Below are 16,817 nucleotides of genomic sequence, written 5' to 3'. Positions count from 1 at the left end.
CCTAAAGTAAATGCCTCCCCAGGGTTCTGTGTACCCGGCCCAGGTCTTTTATTCGGGACAGAGGCGGCCATATTCCGCAGTATGCATAGCGTCTTTTTTCTCCATAATCGATGTGGCCGTTGTGGAGACCATCATATCGTTACCCATTAGAAACGTCTCTACACTACTGTGCGATATAAACTGCTCTGAGCTTTTGCGGCTCCATATCACTGGACATGGCACTGTCGTCCTGTATTCTTTATATAGAGACGCAATCTTGTCCGCTATCTTTACTTCCCTGCGGAGGGATCAAGATGCCGCCCAAGGCATCACAGCCTCCCTGCCATTTAGCGTCTCTGATGACCTGCTCTCTTACAACATGATGATCCAGGCTACAAGGCCAATTGGACTTCGACCCAGCGTCCTTGTAAGAGGATTGGGGTCTCGAGCACGGCCCAGAGAAGCCCTGACTGCTGGCTACCTTCCTCCGTGTCCTTGCAAAGTATCAGTAACACCTTTTGGCTTGCAAATAAGTGATACAGAGCAAGCTGAGGTATTGTGTGTGCCGCATAATGCAATCACAGCAGTTAACTTAGATGATGGTGCATGTAGCGTAGTCGTTTCTTCAACGTCTAACGAGGATGGTTGCAATCTTATCCTTTATGGGCTCAGCCCTTTTATCACAGAGTTCGTGTATGTTCTCCTTCGTGCATATCCCCGCTTTATACAGATACAGCCAGGGGCTGAGGATTGCGAGGACCAGAATGCCCTTTTCGACGAAGAAGAGTGCGTCGCTGAAAAAGCAGCGCTGTGCTCGTTCGTAAGCAATCCGGGAGAACATCAATCGATTGTGTCAAGTGACGTAGTGATGGTAGCAACAACACCAGCTTTGTTTGAATCACTTACATCTCACACTAAATTGCCCAACTTAACATTGGCAGCTGATGAAGTTGTGCGCGGGGATCAGCTGAAAGATATCTCCTCACGAGCCACAAACTCCTTGCAGGCATTTGCTCAGATTGAAAGCTTATTTGATAAAATACACTCACGTGAGAATGTGGTCTCAGGGGCATCGTCCAATCAACTGTCGCCACCGCACACCCCAGACCAACCAGCAGTTCAGCACTCGCAGATCACTGCTCCGCTGAGGATGCCCCGGACCGGAGCCAGTCAGGACTTGTCTAGTATACCTACTGATAAGGCACAAAGTTCAACCTACTTCTACAAGCACCTCGAGAGAGTCTACGTCCCTGCTGTTATTGCCAGATCACAGCCTCTTGCCTCGTCAACTTTAAGTGTCTCCATCACCACCTCCGAAGTAGCTTATACTGTTGTTGTAGACCGCGCATTCCAGGGATTTGATTCTGCGTCCAGATTTATTAGGACTTGCTCCAGTCAGTCTCTGCGTAATGCCTCCAACATTTTAGACACGGCGAGGGCCGAGTACCTCCAAAATCAATCTATGTACGCGTCGCTGGAACCAATAGTCCTTCTGTCCGAGGCCCATACTCCCGGCATCATCCCTGTACTTCTTGGCTTGAAGGAAGCTCAAAGCATCTGTTTGCAATCAAGTATGCGCTTGGTTTCCGCGACCATCCCCGCTTGTCGCACATAGCACAGAGCGTTACTGGCTGCTGAGATGTTATGTGTAAAGGCGCATCTTCTCTGTGTACATCAGGCTCCAGTGGAGAAAGAGAGCAATGAGGTCGTGTCGGTTGATCTATCCTTTGTGCAAAATGAAATTCTGCTATCCGGCATCTAATATGCTTTTTATCTCATTCCAATGTGTAGCAGCTATCTGGCTACCATCTACTGTTATACTACTTTTGTCAAAATAAATTAAATAAGCGTCAGTGGGGTTGATCAAAGTGTTTGACGTGCTACCCTTCAGAATGAGAACTGCAGGAGTAGGGGAGCTGGCATAACGTAGATACTAGTGACCAAGAGGAATGTGAATGTGCCATGACATAAGCGAAGATTTTAATTAAAATTAAAAGGCAATCTCTCTAATGCTTGCAACGATGTAAATGCTATATGGCAGAGTCTGGCTAATCCCCGGAGGAAAGGGATATTGTATGAAGGTCCGAGCAGACCGTCTTTAGTCTGGGGGTACGACACCGGGACGATCCGAGAGTGCATGACACCAGAGGAGGAGTCCTACAACTTGCTAAAAAATTCTGAGACGCATAATAACTTTGACCACTATCTATTACGAAGTGAAATTACAACATTTTGCCCCAATAAATTAAATGTCTGTGGTCCACGCGCCTATAGACGGCTGTCACGCGGCTGCCCATGTGTCCTACTTCTTCTCGGATGCATCGATAATCTACCCGATCACGCCGTCGACCCCCATGGCCGAGTATGTCGACTCCTGGGCTGCCAAGGGCCGCAAGAATGCGTTCGGCCAGACCCTCAGGGTTGAGGAGATGAACTCCGAGGGGGCTGCTGCAGGCGCCTTGCACGGAGCTCTCAGCACGGGTCTGCTGGCCTCCACCTACACGGCGTCCCAGGGCCTCCTGCTGATGATCCCCAACATGTACAAGATGGCTGGGGAGCATCTGCCCGCCGTCTTCCACGTTGCCGCACGCACGATTGCTACGCACTCTCTGTCGGTCCACGGAGACCACGCCGATATCATGGCTGTCAGGCAGACGGGATGCACGATCATGGTTTCCGAGGACATCCAGGAGGCGATGGACATGGCCATTGCTGCGCACCTCACAGCCATCTATTCCTCTCACCCGGTTGTCCATGCGTTTGATGGCTTCAGGACATCTCATACCATCAAGAAGGTGGAGCTCATTGATTACGAGCATCTCAGGCCCCACGTCCCCTACGATGAGATCGAGGCCTTCCGCCAGAAGTCTCTCTCTCCACAGCACCCCGAGATGCGTGGGTCCTGCCAAGGTCCTCCCATCTGGATGCAGGCTGGCGAGGCGGACAATAAGCACTATGCAGAAATCCCAGGCCACATTGAGCGCGCTTTTGAGAAGGTGAGGGAGATCACCGGTCGCTCCTACAAGTTCTTCAATTATTTCGGTGCCCCAGACGCGACTGCTGTTGTCATCATCATGGGCAGTGGCTACCTGACTGTCCGCGAGGTCGTTGAGTACCTCGTTGAGCGCGGCGATAAGGTCGGCGTTGTCTGCGTCCACCTCTTTAGGCCCTTCTGCGGAGATAAGCTCCTCGAAGCAATTCCCACTAGTTGCAGGCGTATCTGCGTCATGGAGAAGGCGAAGGAGATCATGGCCGGCGCAGAACCTCTCAGACTGGACGTAATTGAGGCCCTCTACAGCGGCAACAGGCTGAGCGCCGTGACGACCGTCATTGGTGGCATCTTCGGTCTTTCTTCCAAGGACTTCAACACTGCAGATGCCTTCGCGATCTTCAGGAACCTTCAGGCCACAACTCCACTTAACAACTTCACCGTTGGGATTGAAGACGACGTCACACACATGTCCTTGAAGCGTGATCCCGCCTCTCCGTCCCTTGTTCCTAAGGGCACCGTCCAGTGCCTCTTCTTTGGTATGGGGTCCGATGGTGTTGTCGGCGCCAACAAGAATGCTATCAAGATCATTTCAGACAACACACCTCTCTTTACGCAGGGCTACTTTGACTACGATAGCTTTAAGGCGGGCGGCTTCACCAGCGCGCATCTCAGGTTCGGCGACAAGCCTATCCGCTGCGAGTATCTTATCCACGATGCCGACTTCACAGCCGTTTCGCAGCCGTCTTATCTTACAAAGTATAACATTTTGCTTGTGGAGCGCTGCAAGCCTGGGAGCCTCCTATTGCTCAACACGTCTGCGAGTAACGTCGAGGAAGTCACTGCTGCGATTCCAAAGAACATGCGCAAGATGATCGAAGACAAGGGCCTTAAATTGATGGTCATGGACGCAAGTGAGATCTCTCTCGAGGCTGGGCTGCCGGGCAGGATAAACTCCGCCCTCCAGACTGCGTTCTTCCTCCTCTCTGGCGTTCTGCCGCCGGATCAGGCCATTGACATTTGGAAGAAGACGGTCATCAAGACCTTCAGCAGGAAGGGCGAGAAGGTCGTCAACATGAACCTCGCTTGCATCGACGCCACGATCAAGGAGGGTGCAATCAAGGAGATCAAGTACCCGAAGAACTGGGCCAGTATTGAGGATGGTTCCTTCGTTAAGATGTACAACAAGCGCATGGAAAAGATCGTCTCGGCTGCGCCAGAGTTTGTCAAGAACGTTATGATTCCCGCGACCACGGGCCGAGGTGACGATCTCAAGGTGAGCGCCTTCCGTAAGGGTGGCTTTATGATGACTGGGACGACCCAGTACGCAAAGAGGAACATCGCTGTTCAGGTCCCCGTTTGGCAGTCCAGCACGTGCATCCAGTGTATGCTCTGCGTCACTGCCTGCCCGCACGCCGTCATTCGCCCGTACTTGGTTAGCTCCGAGGAGGAGGAGAAGCTTGCCCCGGTGATCCGCGACCAGCTCATTCCTATCAAGAATCCAGTCGTTAAGAGCAAAGGAAACTTCAAGCTGGCCATCCAGGCGTCGACACTTGATTGCACCGGATGCCAGGTCTGCTCTCAGGTCTGCCCGACGAGAGAGAAGGGAACTCTGAAGATGGAGGTCACACATAACGTTGAGGCCAGAGAGGTCGAGAAGTTCTACAGTCTCGCAGACAACGTCTCTGTGAAGACGGACGATTGGACCCTTGATGAGAGTGAGAAGGCATACCAGTACCGCCGCCCGCTGTTCGAATATCACGGCGCCTGCGCTGGCTGTGGTGAGACGGCGTATATTACGCATGTGACGAGGCTCTTTGGAAGCCGCTTGATCATCGCGAATGCAACCGGATGCTCGTCTATTTACGGCTTCAGCTTCCCATTCTCCCCATACACCAAGAACGCAAAGGGACAAGGCCCTGCCTGGGCCAACTCTCTCTTCGAGGATAACGCCGAGTTCGGCATGGGTATGCTGGTCGGCATTCAGCAGCGCCGCGAGCGCATCCTCGAAACCGTCAAGGGACTTGTTGCGAAGAACCTCGGAGGAGATAAATTCATTGAGGCTGCAAACAGTTGGATTGAGAACTATAATAAGATCGCCGAGAGCGAGACAGCTGGCGACAAGCTGAAGGAGCAGATCATGGCTCTTTCCGCAGACTGTGACGAGCTCAGGGAGGCCAAGGATCTGCTCACCCTGCCATCGAATCTGGACCTTCTTGCAAGGCCTCTCGTCTTGATTCAGGGCGGTGACGGCTGGTCTTACGATATCGGCTTCGCAGGCCTGGACCACGTCCTTAGCACGGGTCTCGACGTGACTATCCTCATACTGGACACTGAGGTCTACTCAAACACAGGCGGGCAGCGTTCCAAGGCCACGCCTCTTGGTGCTGTGGCACGCTTCGCAGCTGCCGGAAAGCGCACGGAGAAGAAAGACATGGGCCAGATCGCTATGGCATACGATAATGTGTACGTTGGGTCTATCAGCCTCGGCTACTCCCATACCGCTGCGATCAAGACCATCAGAGAGGCGTTCGAGTGGACTGGGCCTTCGATTGTCATGGCCTATGCGCCTTGCATCGAGCACGGGGAGGATATGAAGGCATCCAACGCGACCCAGAAGCTTGCCGTCGAGACAGGCTATTGGCTCACCTACACCAGACATCCGGAGCGTGGTCTCGTCATGGGGTGCAAGGAGCCGTCAAAGCCCGTCACAGACTTCCTTAATAGGCAGAACCGCTTCAACCAACTTCTCAGCGAACGCCCCGCGGAGGCAGAAGTACTGAGAACCGAGCTGCAGGACTTCGTCAACAGCCGCTACAAGAAGTACAGCGAAATGCAGGCGACCGCCAAGGCGGAGTAAGCAGTGAACTTTCATTTCATGTCTGGGCGGGGCCTTGTCAGATATGTCAGGCGCTCGTCAATGAAGCTGTTGTCATAGCGCACGAGCCCAATGGTCCGTTCGAGATGCTGCCGGATGAGGCGGAGTTGCCGATAATAGCGACAGAAGCCGGAGATCATGAAGGATGCTGCCTCCTGTCGGGCATTCCTGCAGAGAATCAAGTTCGGCCCTCCGTCATGTTCACAAACAGCCTTGTCACTGTTGGGATGGTCTTTCTTGAGGTTTTCCGGTTCTGCAATGAGCCCGATAGCCCGAAGAGGCATCATGACACTACTCAGTCGACGGCGTTGAAAACCAGTCTTTTCAGCAAGCTGTTCTCGTGTTGCCGGTATCTCCAAAGTCCTTAACACAGCCTCGTACATCGCCTCAATAGAATTCGCAAACCTCTTAGTTCGATCCTCCTGCGACAGCACCTTTGGAAAGGAAGGCATGACGTCATCCATCCAAAAGCCAGCAGCAACCACGTTCAGGAATAGAAACAACGGTGCTGTGCGGAGCCCGTCGTACCTTTCCTTCCCCAGGCGTTCGATCAGGACACTTTCCACAGCAGCAGAAGTCTCTACGTTTTCCTGCGTTATACCCACCAGTACCTTCAGAGCTGTCTCTACCCATTCGTCTTTGATCGAGTGTAGATGCTGCTCCAGCAACATATGATTTTTAGCGATGGGGTCTAGATAACGCCCGCCTGCTATGGTCAGAGCACCTTCTCCGGTTGTCCTAAAGCTTGTAGATTGGGAGAATACATCAAGAGCCTGTGTATTTCTTAGATTGCACGGAAAGAGGATAGTGGCATCAGGATCTGCATGGGGTGGGTGGAAAAGCCCGGAGGAGGACTGGAGAGGGCACGGCTCCGGGAGAACTGTGTCGTGCTCAGGAGGGTTCCATAAGAGGCCGGACGAACATAGTCCCGCCGGTGTGGAGATGGCATCGAGGTCATGAACTGAGTTATGTGTATGGATACTAAGTGGAAGAGAAGAAGACAGCAGAGGTGGAGATGGATTTTGATCGCACATCAGATCCATAGCTGGCAGAGACGGAAGTAAAAACTGTCCTTGTGAGAACATATTAACATACCATTAGCATGCTAACAATACCCTACCCTAGAATGACTCCCATAGCCCATTACTAAGTCTCCTGACAGGCCAAAACTTGCTGGAACACATTCAAAGATAAGCTGATTGAATGACGAGTCGCAAAGCTAGTGTCCTGCGTCCATCGGCTAGATCAAGCAGCACCTTTGCTAGATCATCTGGAGAGCTACAAGGAACTGTGGAAGGGTTCGTGCAGGATACATTTCAGAGACACGGCTCAGTTGAACCCAACGCTTCATCTATGGTCATGTACATGAGCTTGCAGCGATACAAAAAGGGAATCCAGGCCTGCACCAGCCCCTTTATGACGATGACACACAAGGTTTTTCCGAGGAATTCCGCCTTAGAGTCTCAGATGAAGTTTTCCCTTGGACTAATAGTGGAGCCTCTCTCTGCTATTGGAGATACAACGGTCACCTTGCAACAGGATACGGGGCTGCAGCTCCCACGGTGCTCCTTTTGTGGAGCTTATATCAACGGATATAACAGATTCACTGATACCAGGACAATGGTTTTCTGTTGCATTTGTGACGAGCTCACACGCCTCCCACCCGCCTACTCAGCCTTGCTTCGCAATGTTAATATGACACGGCCAGAACTCTCGCATGAGGCGTACGATTACCTATGCCCTGCGCAGACTGTCGGAGCAGGAGCTGAGTGCACAGAGTTGACTAGCACAAGTACGGGCCACGCCTGTTATTATGCTATAGAGTTAACCGAATATACCATACGGACAAAGAAGGCAATTGAGGTTTTAACCGCCGTCCTAGGACATCTAGACTACCTGGTTGAGATCCACAATCGCCATAATTGTTCTATCTGCATTGGCCTGCTCTTTTTCAACACATATGTGCACGTCTTAGCACGGATGTCTCCAAGCTCTCAAGACCTGTGCATATACTCTTTAGTAGATAGGAACACACTCCCGGTTCCAGATGGCTTTCTAATTAATATTTCAGATCTCCACAGCTTCAACGCGCTCTACTCATTCATTAAAAGAACCATCCACACACTAGCGCTCAAGCAGACCTTATCTTTTGTCCCTCCTACTCTGACTCAGGTGAGACAGACAGAACTTGCACATGCCCTTGAGCTCATAACCGAAATCCTTAAACCACAGGGAGGGCGCGTTATAGTGTTCGTTTCAACCCAGCCGAAGAATCTAGCTCCGGGGCAATGCGACACCAGCGGCAGAGCAGCCTGTCAGGATAATCACTTTAATATGAAGAATCGATTCTCGTGCCTCAACGCGTTCTACGGTGATATGGCCATCCGGCTTGTTCGACTGAAAATCTCAGTCAGCATGGTGCTCATGCCCGCAAGCTCTGTTTCAAGCTTCGGAAGTGTGCTAGAGTTGGTACGGCATACCAACGGTGGTCTCTGGTATGTAGAGAGGTTCTCTCCGCATACAGCAGAAGTCCCTATTCAGCTCTTTCTACAGCGAGAGTTTGGGGAAGCGACCTGTTTTGACGTCTATTGTTCGCTACATCTTCCAAAGCAGATAAGCGTGAAGCATGTGCTGGGGACCGTCATGCATCGCTCAGACGTAGTCATATACCTTGCTGCGGCAACACAAGCTTCCTGCTGTGGGGTACGTCTTCAGGTGCACGGGGAACTCGATGGAGACATCGCATACTACCAAGCACGCACATCGTTCATTACATTCTCTGGACAACGGGTGATTCGCGTGTGCACAAAGCCACTAAGATTGTCCTCTGATATAACAAAGATAATAACGAGCGTCAATCCCCACGTACTTTTGAATATGTACGTCAAACTCATTGCCCAAACCTTGCGATGGTCTCCCCATACCAGTAACCCACAAGAGCTAATTCTCAACAAGCATACCGATCTCTTTATAGTATACGCATCAACCCTTTCAGAGACTATAGACTCAGCAACGGCGGGGAAGGTCCTCCGTCGCAACTTGCGGGACTGCCTAGCTTTGTACCACAGTACCCTGCCGGATGTGGTTTGCTATCAGCGGTCTAACATCTTCAAATTGGACCTTGTTGAAGGGCTGCGATTCTTAGACTATTGTCCACAGCTCCGGGCTCTTCCGGACCTAGTCTTCTCCATACTAAAAACAGATATGCTCGACCTGAGTCCTCCACGACCTGAATCTGTGGTTAAGAGTCTCATATCTATGATAACATTGGAAGGCATAACTACGGTTGATATGATTGCTTATCTTTGTCCACACCTATACTATGTTGATGTAACAATACCTGCTCCTACCGACAACGAAGGTATAGAGCTTCCCCTTCTCTCCTCGTCATTAGAAAGGCCAGGGGTGTATCTTCTCGAGAGCTTCTACTGTTTATATGTCTTCATAAATATCAATCCTATAAGTCCACTGTACAACAAGCTGGTATTTTCTAAGCGCAGTGAATCTACGCGCAGTGAACAGCACACAGAGACACAACCCGCCGCACCTTCTTGTAATATCGTTGAGGACGATGAGCAATTGAAAGCAATCTCGGCAACAGAATCTAATTACGCGCAAGCTTCATCTCTCAAACGTTCCAGGTTCCATGCAAAGCCACTGGCCAGCACAAGATCACACAGTACCATCCGAGAAAAGCTCACCGCAGGTTATAAAGGTATAAAAGAGTTCATCCGATCTCCGAGTCTAGGTTTGAGCAACCCCAGAGACGATCCACGCCATCCATATACGTCAGTACAAATCCCCTTTCCACGGTCTCTGTCCGTCCAGCCTTCTGTCGCAGACAAACAACGGATGAACCGGGATAGACGAAGCAAGACCAAGCAACCGCACGAGACACTATATCTAAGAGCTGACAGTGACGCTGCGGCACGAATATCAGCGACGATAGACATGGTACAAAAGAGAGTGTATGAAACTAGAGGCGTCCAGCTGAATATAATAGTGGTATCTTCCCAGGGAGCATACGCAGAGATCATCGCTGAATACATGACACTCAGTGACACAGCCCGTGGAATAAGTATCGATGCATTTAAGCAGTCTATTGAAGATCATATACTGAAATCCTACGACTTATTGGAAGAGTAAAGATAGAGGCTCAGCTGAGACCAAATGTGTACATATATAAGAGGAGTGAAAAAACGATGACGTACTGAATGCACGAGAAGCCTGTTAGTATACGAAGCTCGGCCATTTTTGGACTGTGGGACATAAAGTTGCCCCAGGCAGTGGCCAGATTGCCTCCGAAGAGCATCGCTGAAACACCCAGGAATAGGAGAGCAGATCTCAGCAGTCGTACCGAGGCGCACACCTCATGAATTGCCTTTTCAATGCTTTCAAGTAAGTAACACAGTAGAAAGGCTGTCAGAAAGAAGATGGCTGCGAAGACTCTATGAATACATGTCTCTTCTCGAAGCTTGATCGGAATGACTGCCTGAGATATAAGGCAAAACGAGGAGACAGAGTGAACCATAAAGGTGAAGAGTATCTTCGCATGCACTGCCCACCCCCCTGTTTGCTTGTACCCGTAAATTAGCCACAGAGCCCCCGAGACAAAGAAGAGAAAGCCTCCCAAGCCAACCCCGATCGAGTTCACGACCCGTGGAATCCCTTTGGCAGCGGCTTCAGATATTGAGGGAAGGTATTCCGGTCGGTTGATGACCATAAAGAGGGATAGAACAGACAGGATAGACACTCCTGTTATTTTCATGGCGATAGACACGCCCAACTTGGACAGAGAAGACAGATCCTCTAAGTGCATTTTTAAACCCGCGTGAATACACAAAGAGCTTGAGGAGGCACTACATTATGAGGTCTGAAGCACTCTGTTTTTAGTTTTCTAGATACTACTAGTGACTGCTGTCCGCTGTAGTCGCTTGTTAAGTTTACATTAATAGGTTTGTTGATACCAATGAAAAAGATAGAACGGCCTTCATAAGGGAATCTCATCGAGAGAATATGCGTGTAAGCCTCTGCAGGTTCTCTATAGGCTAAAGAGTGTTGGGGCTAATCTTTGCTGCGCTTGTAAAGGGTGTACACTCCGCTATTCCAAGCAGGCCTAGTTGGCCTAGGGCTCTTCTCGGTCATCAGAACGCCAAGAATGTACTGCATCAACTCTGTGCTCTGCATGCTTCCAGGAGGCAACGCTGGAATTATCGACTCATCGGTGTGGGTGTTGCTGCCAGTCTGGCTTGTGTGACTGCTTTGAACAGTGGCATCCGTGTCCTTTGAATGATGGCAACGCTTAAGAAGAGCGCTACCCTCAAGTTCTTCAATCTCATCTAGGCTAGGGCTGATCTGCGGCTGCATCATAACAGGAGTCTTCCGGGGATCACCACTGACTCTGCCACTGTATACAGGGGTCTCTTCGTCACTGAAGATGCTGCTAGAAAACTCCGCTAAGGATGCCAGATTGCTTGAAATGTGCCAGGGGGAATTGCAGAGCGTCTTCGTTAGTCTGTTAGGTTGAGCAGTAGCAGTCTGCTGTCTACTGTTGCAGCCTTGGCGAACATTAGTATTAGTGTAAGGTAATTCTTTAGTAGAACTTTGCTTAGGAAAGTTAACATTAGTTTTAGTTGTGCGCGCGCTTTGAACACATTGCTTGTCCACTGGACGTGTAGTGCTCTTAGATTTGTGCTGATCTACCGACAGGCGTTGCCGATAGACCTGATGTTGATAGCCTGAAGGTTTCTTGCGCGACGGAGAATGTGGAAGGTTAGAGGTTGCGATATGTTGCGGTACAGCTCTGTTGGACAAAGAACGACTAGAGGATGCATAAGGAGACCTGCTGAGCAAAGTGAATACTGTCTCTACAGGGGCAGTCGGATGATGGGCCGTCACAGATATTGGCCGCACGCGGTCGTAAGACGGGGTCCTAGAGGCAGGGCACCCACCCCAGCGAGTAGGAGAGGTAACTGAGCAACGCGGAGTCGCCGGTGTGCTCCGACAATTGTACATAGTTTGTACTCCTGTAGCACTTTAAATATTTTTTGACTCCCTCCGCGGTTGCTAACCTGCTCCGGGAACCCCCTCCTTAAAAATAATATACAACAACGAATTGCCAGAGCACGCAGGCAACTCTAATTTCAGATAAACGTAATCAACATTTTAGACCTTAAAATTTAATCTCCCTATGGCTGACTTGGTTGTTCCCCGGGGGTTCGATCAAATAGCCACAGTGGGCTGTGGGGCATTCGGGACTGTTTACAGTGCCTGGGAGACGAATAAGAAGCGGAAAGTGGCTATTAAAGAGTATAAAGTACGGCAGCTATCGTCTGGGGTTTTGCGCGCAATGAAGACAGAGCTAGAGATAATCCCGCGCATAAGCCACCCAAATCTAGTCCAGCATTTTGAGGTTTTTAACGAAATACCAGGAAAGATTATGCTTTCAATGGAGTTTCTAGAAAGCGGCTCTCTGTCTAATCTCATTGATAAGTACCACCAGTGTCGGCAAAATATCCCGGAGACGTTTGTCTGGGACATTACGGCACAGATGGTATTGGCTTTGCGGTATTTGCACTCACCAATCAAGGAAAATGCCTCTGGCATCGGTCGGATTATACACAGAGATCTAAAGCCTGATAACGTATTTCTATCTAGTACTGGTGCGGTCAAGATAGGGGATTTCAACTTGTCGCGGGTGATTGAATCGGCGGATGCGAAAATGACCTTTGCCGGTACGTTTTCATACATGGCACCAGAAATACTCTTGCGGAAGCCTTACAACGAGAAGGTGGATATTTGGTCTCTTGGCTGCATAGTGTGTGAAATGTGCACAAATAGACCAATTTTCAATTTTTCGCATTCTACTGATTACACCACGGAGTTCTCAAAATTTTCAGCACAGAATCTCAGGCTACCGCAGGGAATGTACTCTAATGACCTGATTGGGTTCATATATAAAATTCTAGTCGTAGATCACAATGCTCGGCCCTCTTCGTCTGAGCTTGCTCAGGTGCCCCAAATAGTAAGTGCTGTTAAGCGACTGATTGAGCGTGGCGTCTACGATACTAGTATTCTCAACGACCTTGACTACACTCTGAAGCATACACCCGGAAATAGAACGGTGCAGTCTGGTGACGACGACTTGAGTAGGCGGGGAAGCAGATCTATTAGCACGTCCCGCACTTCTCGGCCAAGCAGTGTTCATCCCATAGATCTCCGAAAATCGTCCAAGCAGTGTGGACATGCACATGCGCAGCCCCTCGAATCTCTAGAGAGTGTTCATGGTAAAGGTCTCAGTTCTGGAGGGTTCCATGATCACGGGGGCCAAAGCGATGGTGCTGATAAAGTTAAGCGCTACCCTTCAGGAGGACCCAAAGAGATTAACTATTCACTACTGGAGAACCCAAGCGTCTACGGTGATGCGGCGGTGAGGGTATCTGATCGTGCACACAAGGATATACCTGAGAATCCTAGACATTTTGCAGATGGGACTACCGTTTCAATAGACACGAGTGCCCTTCCAGCATATTTGAAACGGATGACGGATGGGGACACTTCGACTAGAAGCAGATCTTCGTCGTCTAAGCACCGAATATCCCAAGGTTGTGCTACAACTACTCTTCAGCATTCTGCGTTTTCCGGACACGGCACTGCAAGATATGACTATCAAGTAGAGGGATCCCGTGGTACCACTGATTCACGCCCCTATTCGCGTAACCAACGAAGTGATAGCCGTGTTAGTCGCAACATGTGCAAGTCCGAAAGCGTCAATACCATGACTCCGAGCCGCCATGAGTCTCGGCAGGGTCTTCCGCACTCGTTATCGTCCAAAGACCACGTAGCTAAACGAACTCCCACAGGAGTTTCGATTCATGGGCACACAAACCTTATGAAGGCGGCGACAATCGGAGACTCGAAGGGTGTGAAGCAGTGGATTTCACAGGTTCGCCAGTACGACGAGGACGGCAAAACGGCTCTTATGTATGCGGCTATATCCGACAGCTTGAACTGCGTCGAGATCCTTTTACCCGAAGAGTGTAGGATGACGGATCGAGTAGGTAACACAGCCCTTATGCATGCGGTACTGAATAAAAGATTCAACTGCATTCAGCTCCTTCTGCGCCAGGAAACAGGGTTACGAGATATCAAAGGACGCACAGCGCTGATGAAGGCAGCTGCTACCGGCCAGCTTTCTATCGCAACCTTACTACTTGGGTCTGAAGGAGGCCTAGCTACTCCGGATGGTTCGACAGCCCTGACTTATGCAGCAAACCACAACGACATTGACATGGTTAATTTGCTGTTTTCTTTAGAATTTGCTATAAGCGAACCAAAGCTAAACGAAATGAGCCCTACGTTCACTAATACGATGAAAATGCACTTACAACAACTAAGAACCAGCCGGCGAAAGTGAACTGTATGGGTTGTCTCCTCATCAGTATCAGAGATGGAAATAGACCCTAATTGCTGCCGTCTTCTCCTAGTTGGTCCGTCTCTATCACCGCCTCGTCTGCAGGGGGCTCCGGGATGGCGTCGATCACCGCCTCGTCTGCAGGGGGCTCTGGGATGGCGTCGATCACCGCCTCGTCTGCAGGGGGCTCTGGGATGGCGTCGATCACCGCCTCGTCTGCAGGGGGCTCTGGGATGGCGTCGATCACCGCCTCGTCTGCAGGGGGCTCTGGGATGGCGTCGATCACCGCCTCGTCTGCAGGGGGCTCTGGGATGGCGTCGATCACCGCCTCGTCTGCAGGGGGCTCCGGGATGGCGTCGATCACCGCCTCGTCTGCAGGGGGCTCTGGGATGGCGTCGATCACCGCCTCGTCTGCAGGGGGCTCTGGGATGGCGTCGATCACCGCCTCGTCTGCAGGGGGCTCCGGGATGGCGTCGATCACCGCCTCGTCTGCAGGGGGCTCTGGGATGGCGTCGATCACCGCCTCGTCTGCAGGGGGCTCCGGGATGGCGTCGATCACCGCCTCGTCTGCAGGGGGCTCCGGGATGGCGTCGATCACCGCCTCGTCTGCAGGGGGCTCTGCTGGCGTTTCATATTGATATGCCAATTGAACGTTTTCATCGCGTATGGACTCCTCCTCTGATACCATCCTAATAACCATTTCTGAAGAATCACCGTGGTCTGAAGGCTGGCTACTGAAGGTGCACGGGCTTGCTTTACTGTCATCTAGTGGCTTGGCAGAAACTGTGGGACAATCTTGATCATGGTACTGATCAGCTGTGGCTATTTGATCACTCGATATCGAAGTAAGTGTTTCCTTTTTGGGGATATCTGATTCTAAAAGAATGAGTTCTCTTGGTTGCTGTGGGTCCAAAGGTTCGATTTGTCCATCTATAGACGAAGTGACGGGAAAAGTATTGTCCTTATCGACTTCTTCCGTAGTACTTTGATTCTCAGTCGAGACACCCATCGGGAGCTCTTTTAGGTCGCTTGCTAAAGAACCAGTAGAAACTATGGCGTCAACTTCATCTGTTCCTATGCTTTCACGCATGCGTGGCAGCGTTAAGTGAGGCGGCGGTTTCTCGAGTGGGCGAGCGACTACGCCGTGCTCTTCATCAATCTCAGCCATCAGCGCCATGTAAGCCAGGTACTGACGCTCCTCATCATTATCAACATCTGGAGAGTATGAAATTGGTAGAGCACGGTTTTCATACTCTTCTGTTCCTTTAACCATAGTGTCTTGATGTGTATGAAAATTCGCAGACGGCGAATCCTCTGTTTCAATAGTTGGGTCTGTCACCAGGGCTTGCTGGTCTCTGTCAGATAAGCACGTTCTCTCATCTGTCGTATCAGCGCGAGACGGAGTGGACTTTGTGCGAGCTAAGTAAGTTTCCAAGCTCTTTGCCTCTGTAGATCCAGGGATAGCATCACTGCCCTCATGATACTGGAGATCCTCGTGCAAGTCAGTACTACATCTATCACTGTATTTCTCATCGTGATCGTCATGATTTACCTTAGATGAATCCACAGACATGGGCTTGACCATCAGCTCCTGTGCTCGCTTGATTGCAAACTCTGATGCGGGCATGCTCTGCTTACTGCTATCTATTCCAGATATCCCCAGCTTCACCATTTTATAAAGTCCATCAAGCTCTTTCTGCTGTTGATTAATCGTTTCATTGAGTACCGAAATGCGTTCGTGCAGCATACTGATCTCGTTATGATAACCGTCTATCATAGCCGTTTTTTTCTCTAGGTCAATGGTTATCGACTCCGTCGCTTCACTGAGAAGCTTGGTGGCTTCTGATCTTAGTGAGGAACTGGGAAACCTCTGCATCAACTGTTGTAGTTCAGATAGCTTGATAAGTGAAACCTGATCGAACTCCATGAGCCTGTTTATAGGGTCGTACTCGGTGAGCATCTGTATAATCGTGTCATATCCGTACTCTTTGGCATAATCCAACAGGAGAGACACATCGTCGTGAGATATGTCATTAGGATATTGAAGAATAAGTTGAACCACGTGGGGAGCTCGGCTAAGCACAGCATAATGAAGAGGTGCCCGGCCTAAGGCGTCGCGGGTCTTTCCAAGATCACATATGAGTATCTCTGCTGCGTCAGCAGCATTGGCTGCAGCTGCAAACATGAGCGCGTTACGAGAGTCCAAGGTCACAATGTGCTTCTCCTCTGTGACCAAAATTTTACAGATCTCTGGATTGTTGGCTGCAGCTGCAAGCATTAGGGCAGTTCTTCCTTCCACATTGGTCATTCCTGCTTCGTGGGGAGCCAGAAGTTCTGCCATAGTTAGGTTGCCCTCCTTCGCGGAAATCATTAATCCGGTTTCTCCCCACTGGTTACAGGTCTTTTTCATCTGAGGAAGCATCTGAGAGACACATTCTACATCACCGCGATAGATCGCATCGAACCATTCTCGCTTGAGTACCGAGCGCGGAGCCATGATTTTTTGGTTTACTTATTATCGATTTTTAAGGTTCCACTGCTTTCTTCCACTGTTTTCA

At 50.3% G+C, this 16,817-nt stretch overlaps 8 protein-coding genes across 8 annotated transcripts; 4 read left to right on the top strand and 4 right to left on the bottom strand.

Annotated features, from left to right (window-relative positions):
• Positions 1-10: 10 nt before the first annotated feature.
• Positions 11-1,594, top strand: GL50803_0013504 (uncharacterized protein; the record flags this gene model as incomplete). Its single annotated transcript, XM_038045721.1, has 1 exon — positions 11-1,594. The coding sequence occupies one exon, from the start codon at positions 11-13 to the stop codon at positions 1,592-1,594; it is 1,584 nt and encodes a 527-aa protein (XP_037902257.1).
• A 634-nt stretch (positions 1,595-2,228) lies between these two features.
• Positions 2,229-5,828, top strand: GL50803_0017063 (Pyruvate-flavodoxin oxidoreductase; the record flags this gene model as incomplete). Its single annotated transcript, XM_001708896.1, has 1 exon — positions 2,229-5,828. One exon carries the CDS (start codon positions 2,229-2,231, stop codon positions 5,826-5,828), a length of 3,600 nt encoding a protein of 1,199 aa, XP_001708948.1.
• An 11-nt stretch (positions 5,829-5,839) lies between these two features.
• Positions 5,840-6,889, bottom strand: GL50803_0017064 (uncharacterized protein; the record flags this gene model as incomplete). Its single annotated transcript, XM_001708897.2, has 1 exon — positions 5,840-6,889. One exon carries the CDS (start codon positions 6,887-6,889, stop codon positions 5,840-5,842), a length of 1,050 nt encoding a protein of 349 aa, XP_001708949.2.
• Positions 6,890-7,049: 160 nt separating this feature from the next.
• GL50803_0017065 (Sec24-like 3) lies at positions 7,050-9,992 on the top strand (the record flags this gene model as incomplete). Its single annotated transcript, XM_001708898.1, has 1 exon — positions 7,050-9,992. The coding sequence occupies one exon, from the start codon at positions 7,050-7,052 to the stop codon at positions 9,990-9,992; it is 2,943 nt and encodes a 980-aa protein (XP_001708950.1).
• A 10-nt stretch (positions 9,993-10,002) lies between these two features.
• Positions 10,003-10,665, bottom strand: GL50803_0026917 (uncharacterized protein; the record flags this gene model as incomplete). The annotated part of the gene is made up of 1 exon (XM_038046001.1): positions 10,003-10,665. One exon carries the CDS (start codon positions 10,663-10,665, stop codon positions 10,003-10,005), a length of 663 nt encoding a protein of 220 aa, XP_037902256.1.
• A 245-nt stretch (positions 10,666-10,910) lies between these two features.
• On the bottom strand, positions 10,911-11,861 carry GL50803_003958 (uncharacterized protein; the record flags this gene model as incomplete). Its single annotated transcript, XM_001708900.1, has 1 exon — positions 10,911-11,861. The coding sequence occupies one exon, from the start codon at positions 11,859-11,861 to the stop codon at positions 10,911-10,913; it is 951 nt and encodes a 316-aa protein (XP_001708952.1).
• A 175-nt stretch (positions 11,862-12,036) lies between these two features.
• On the top strand, positions 12,037-14,262 carry GL50803_003957 (Kinase, NEK; the record flags this gene model as incomplete). The annotated part of the gene is made up of 1 exon (XM_001708901.1): positions 12,037-14,262. One exon carries the CDS (start codon positions 12,037-12,039, stop codon positions 14,260-14,262), a length of 2,226 nt encoding a protein of 741 aa, XP_001708953.1.
• A 46-nt stretch (positions 14,263-14,308) lies between these two features.
• GL50803_00112557 (Ankyrin repeat protein 1) lies at positions 14,309-16,756 on the bottom strand (the record flags this gene model as incomplete). The annotated part of the gene is made up of 1 exon (XM_001708902.1): positions 14,309-16,756. The coding sequence occupies one exon, from the start codon at positions 16,754-16,756 to the stop codon at positions 14,309-14,311; it is 2,448 nt and encodes an 815-aa protein (XP_001708954.1).
• Positions 16,757-16,817: the final 61 nt, after the last annotated feature.

Source organism: Giardia intestinalis, chromosome 5 (assembly GCF_000002435.2).
Source record: "Giardia intestinalis strain WB C6 chromosome 5, whole genome shotgun sequence".
Lineage (NCBI taxonomy): Eukaryota > Fornicata > Diplomonadida > Hexamitidae > Giardia > Giardia duodenalis.
Note: the sequence above shows the minus strand (reverse complement) of the source record. Positions and strands in the feature narration are given on the sequence as shown.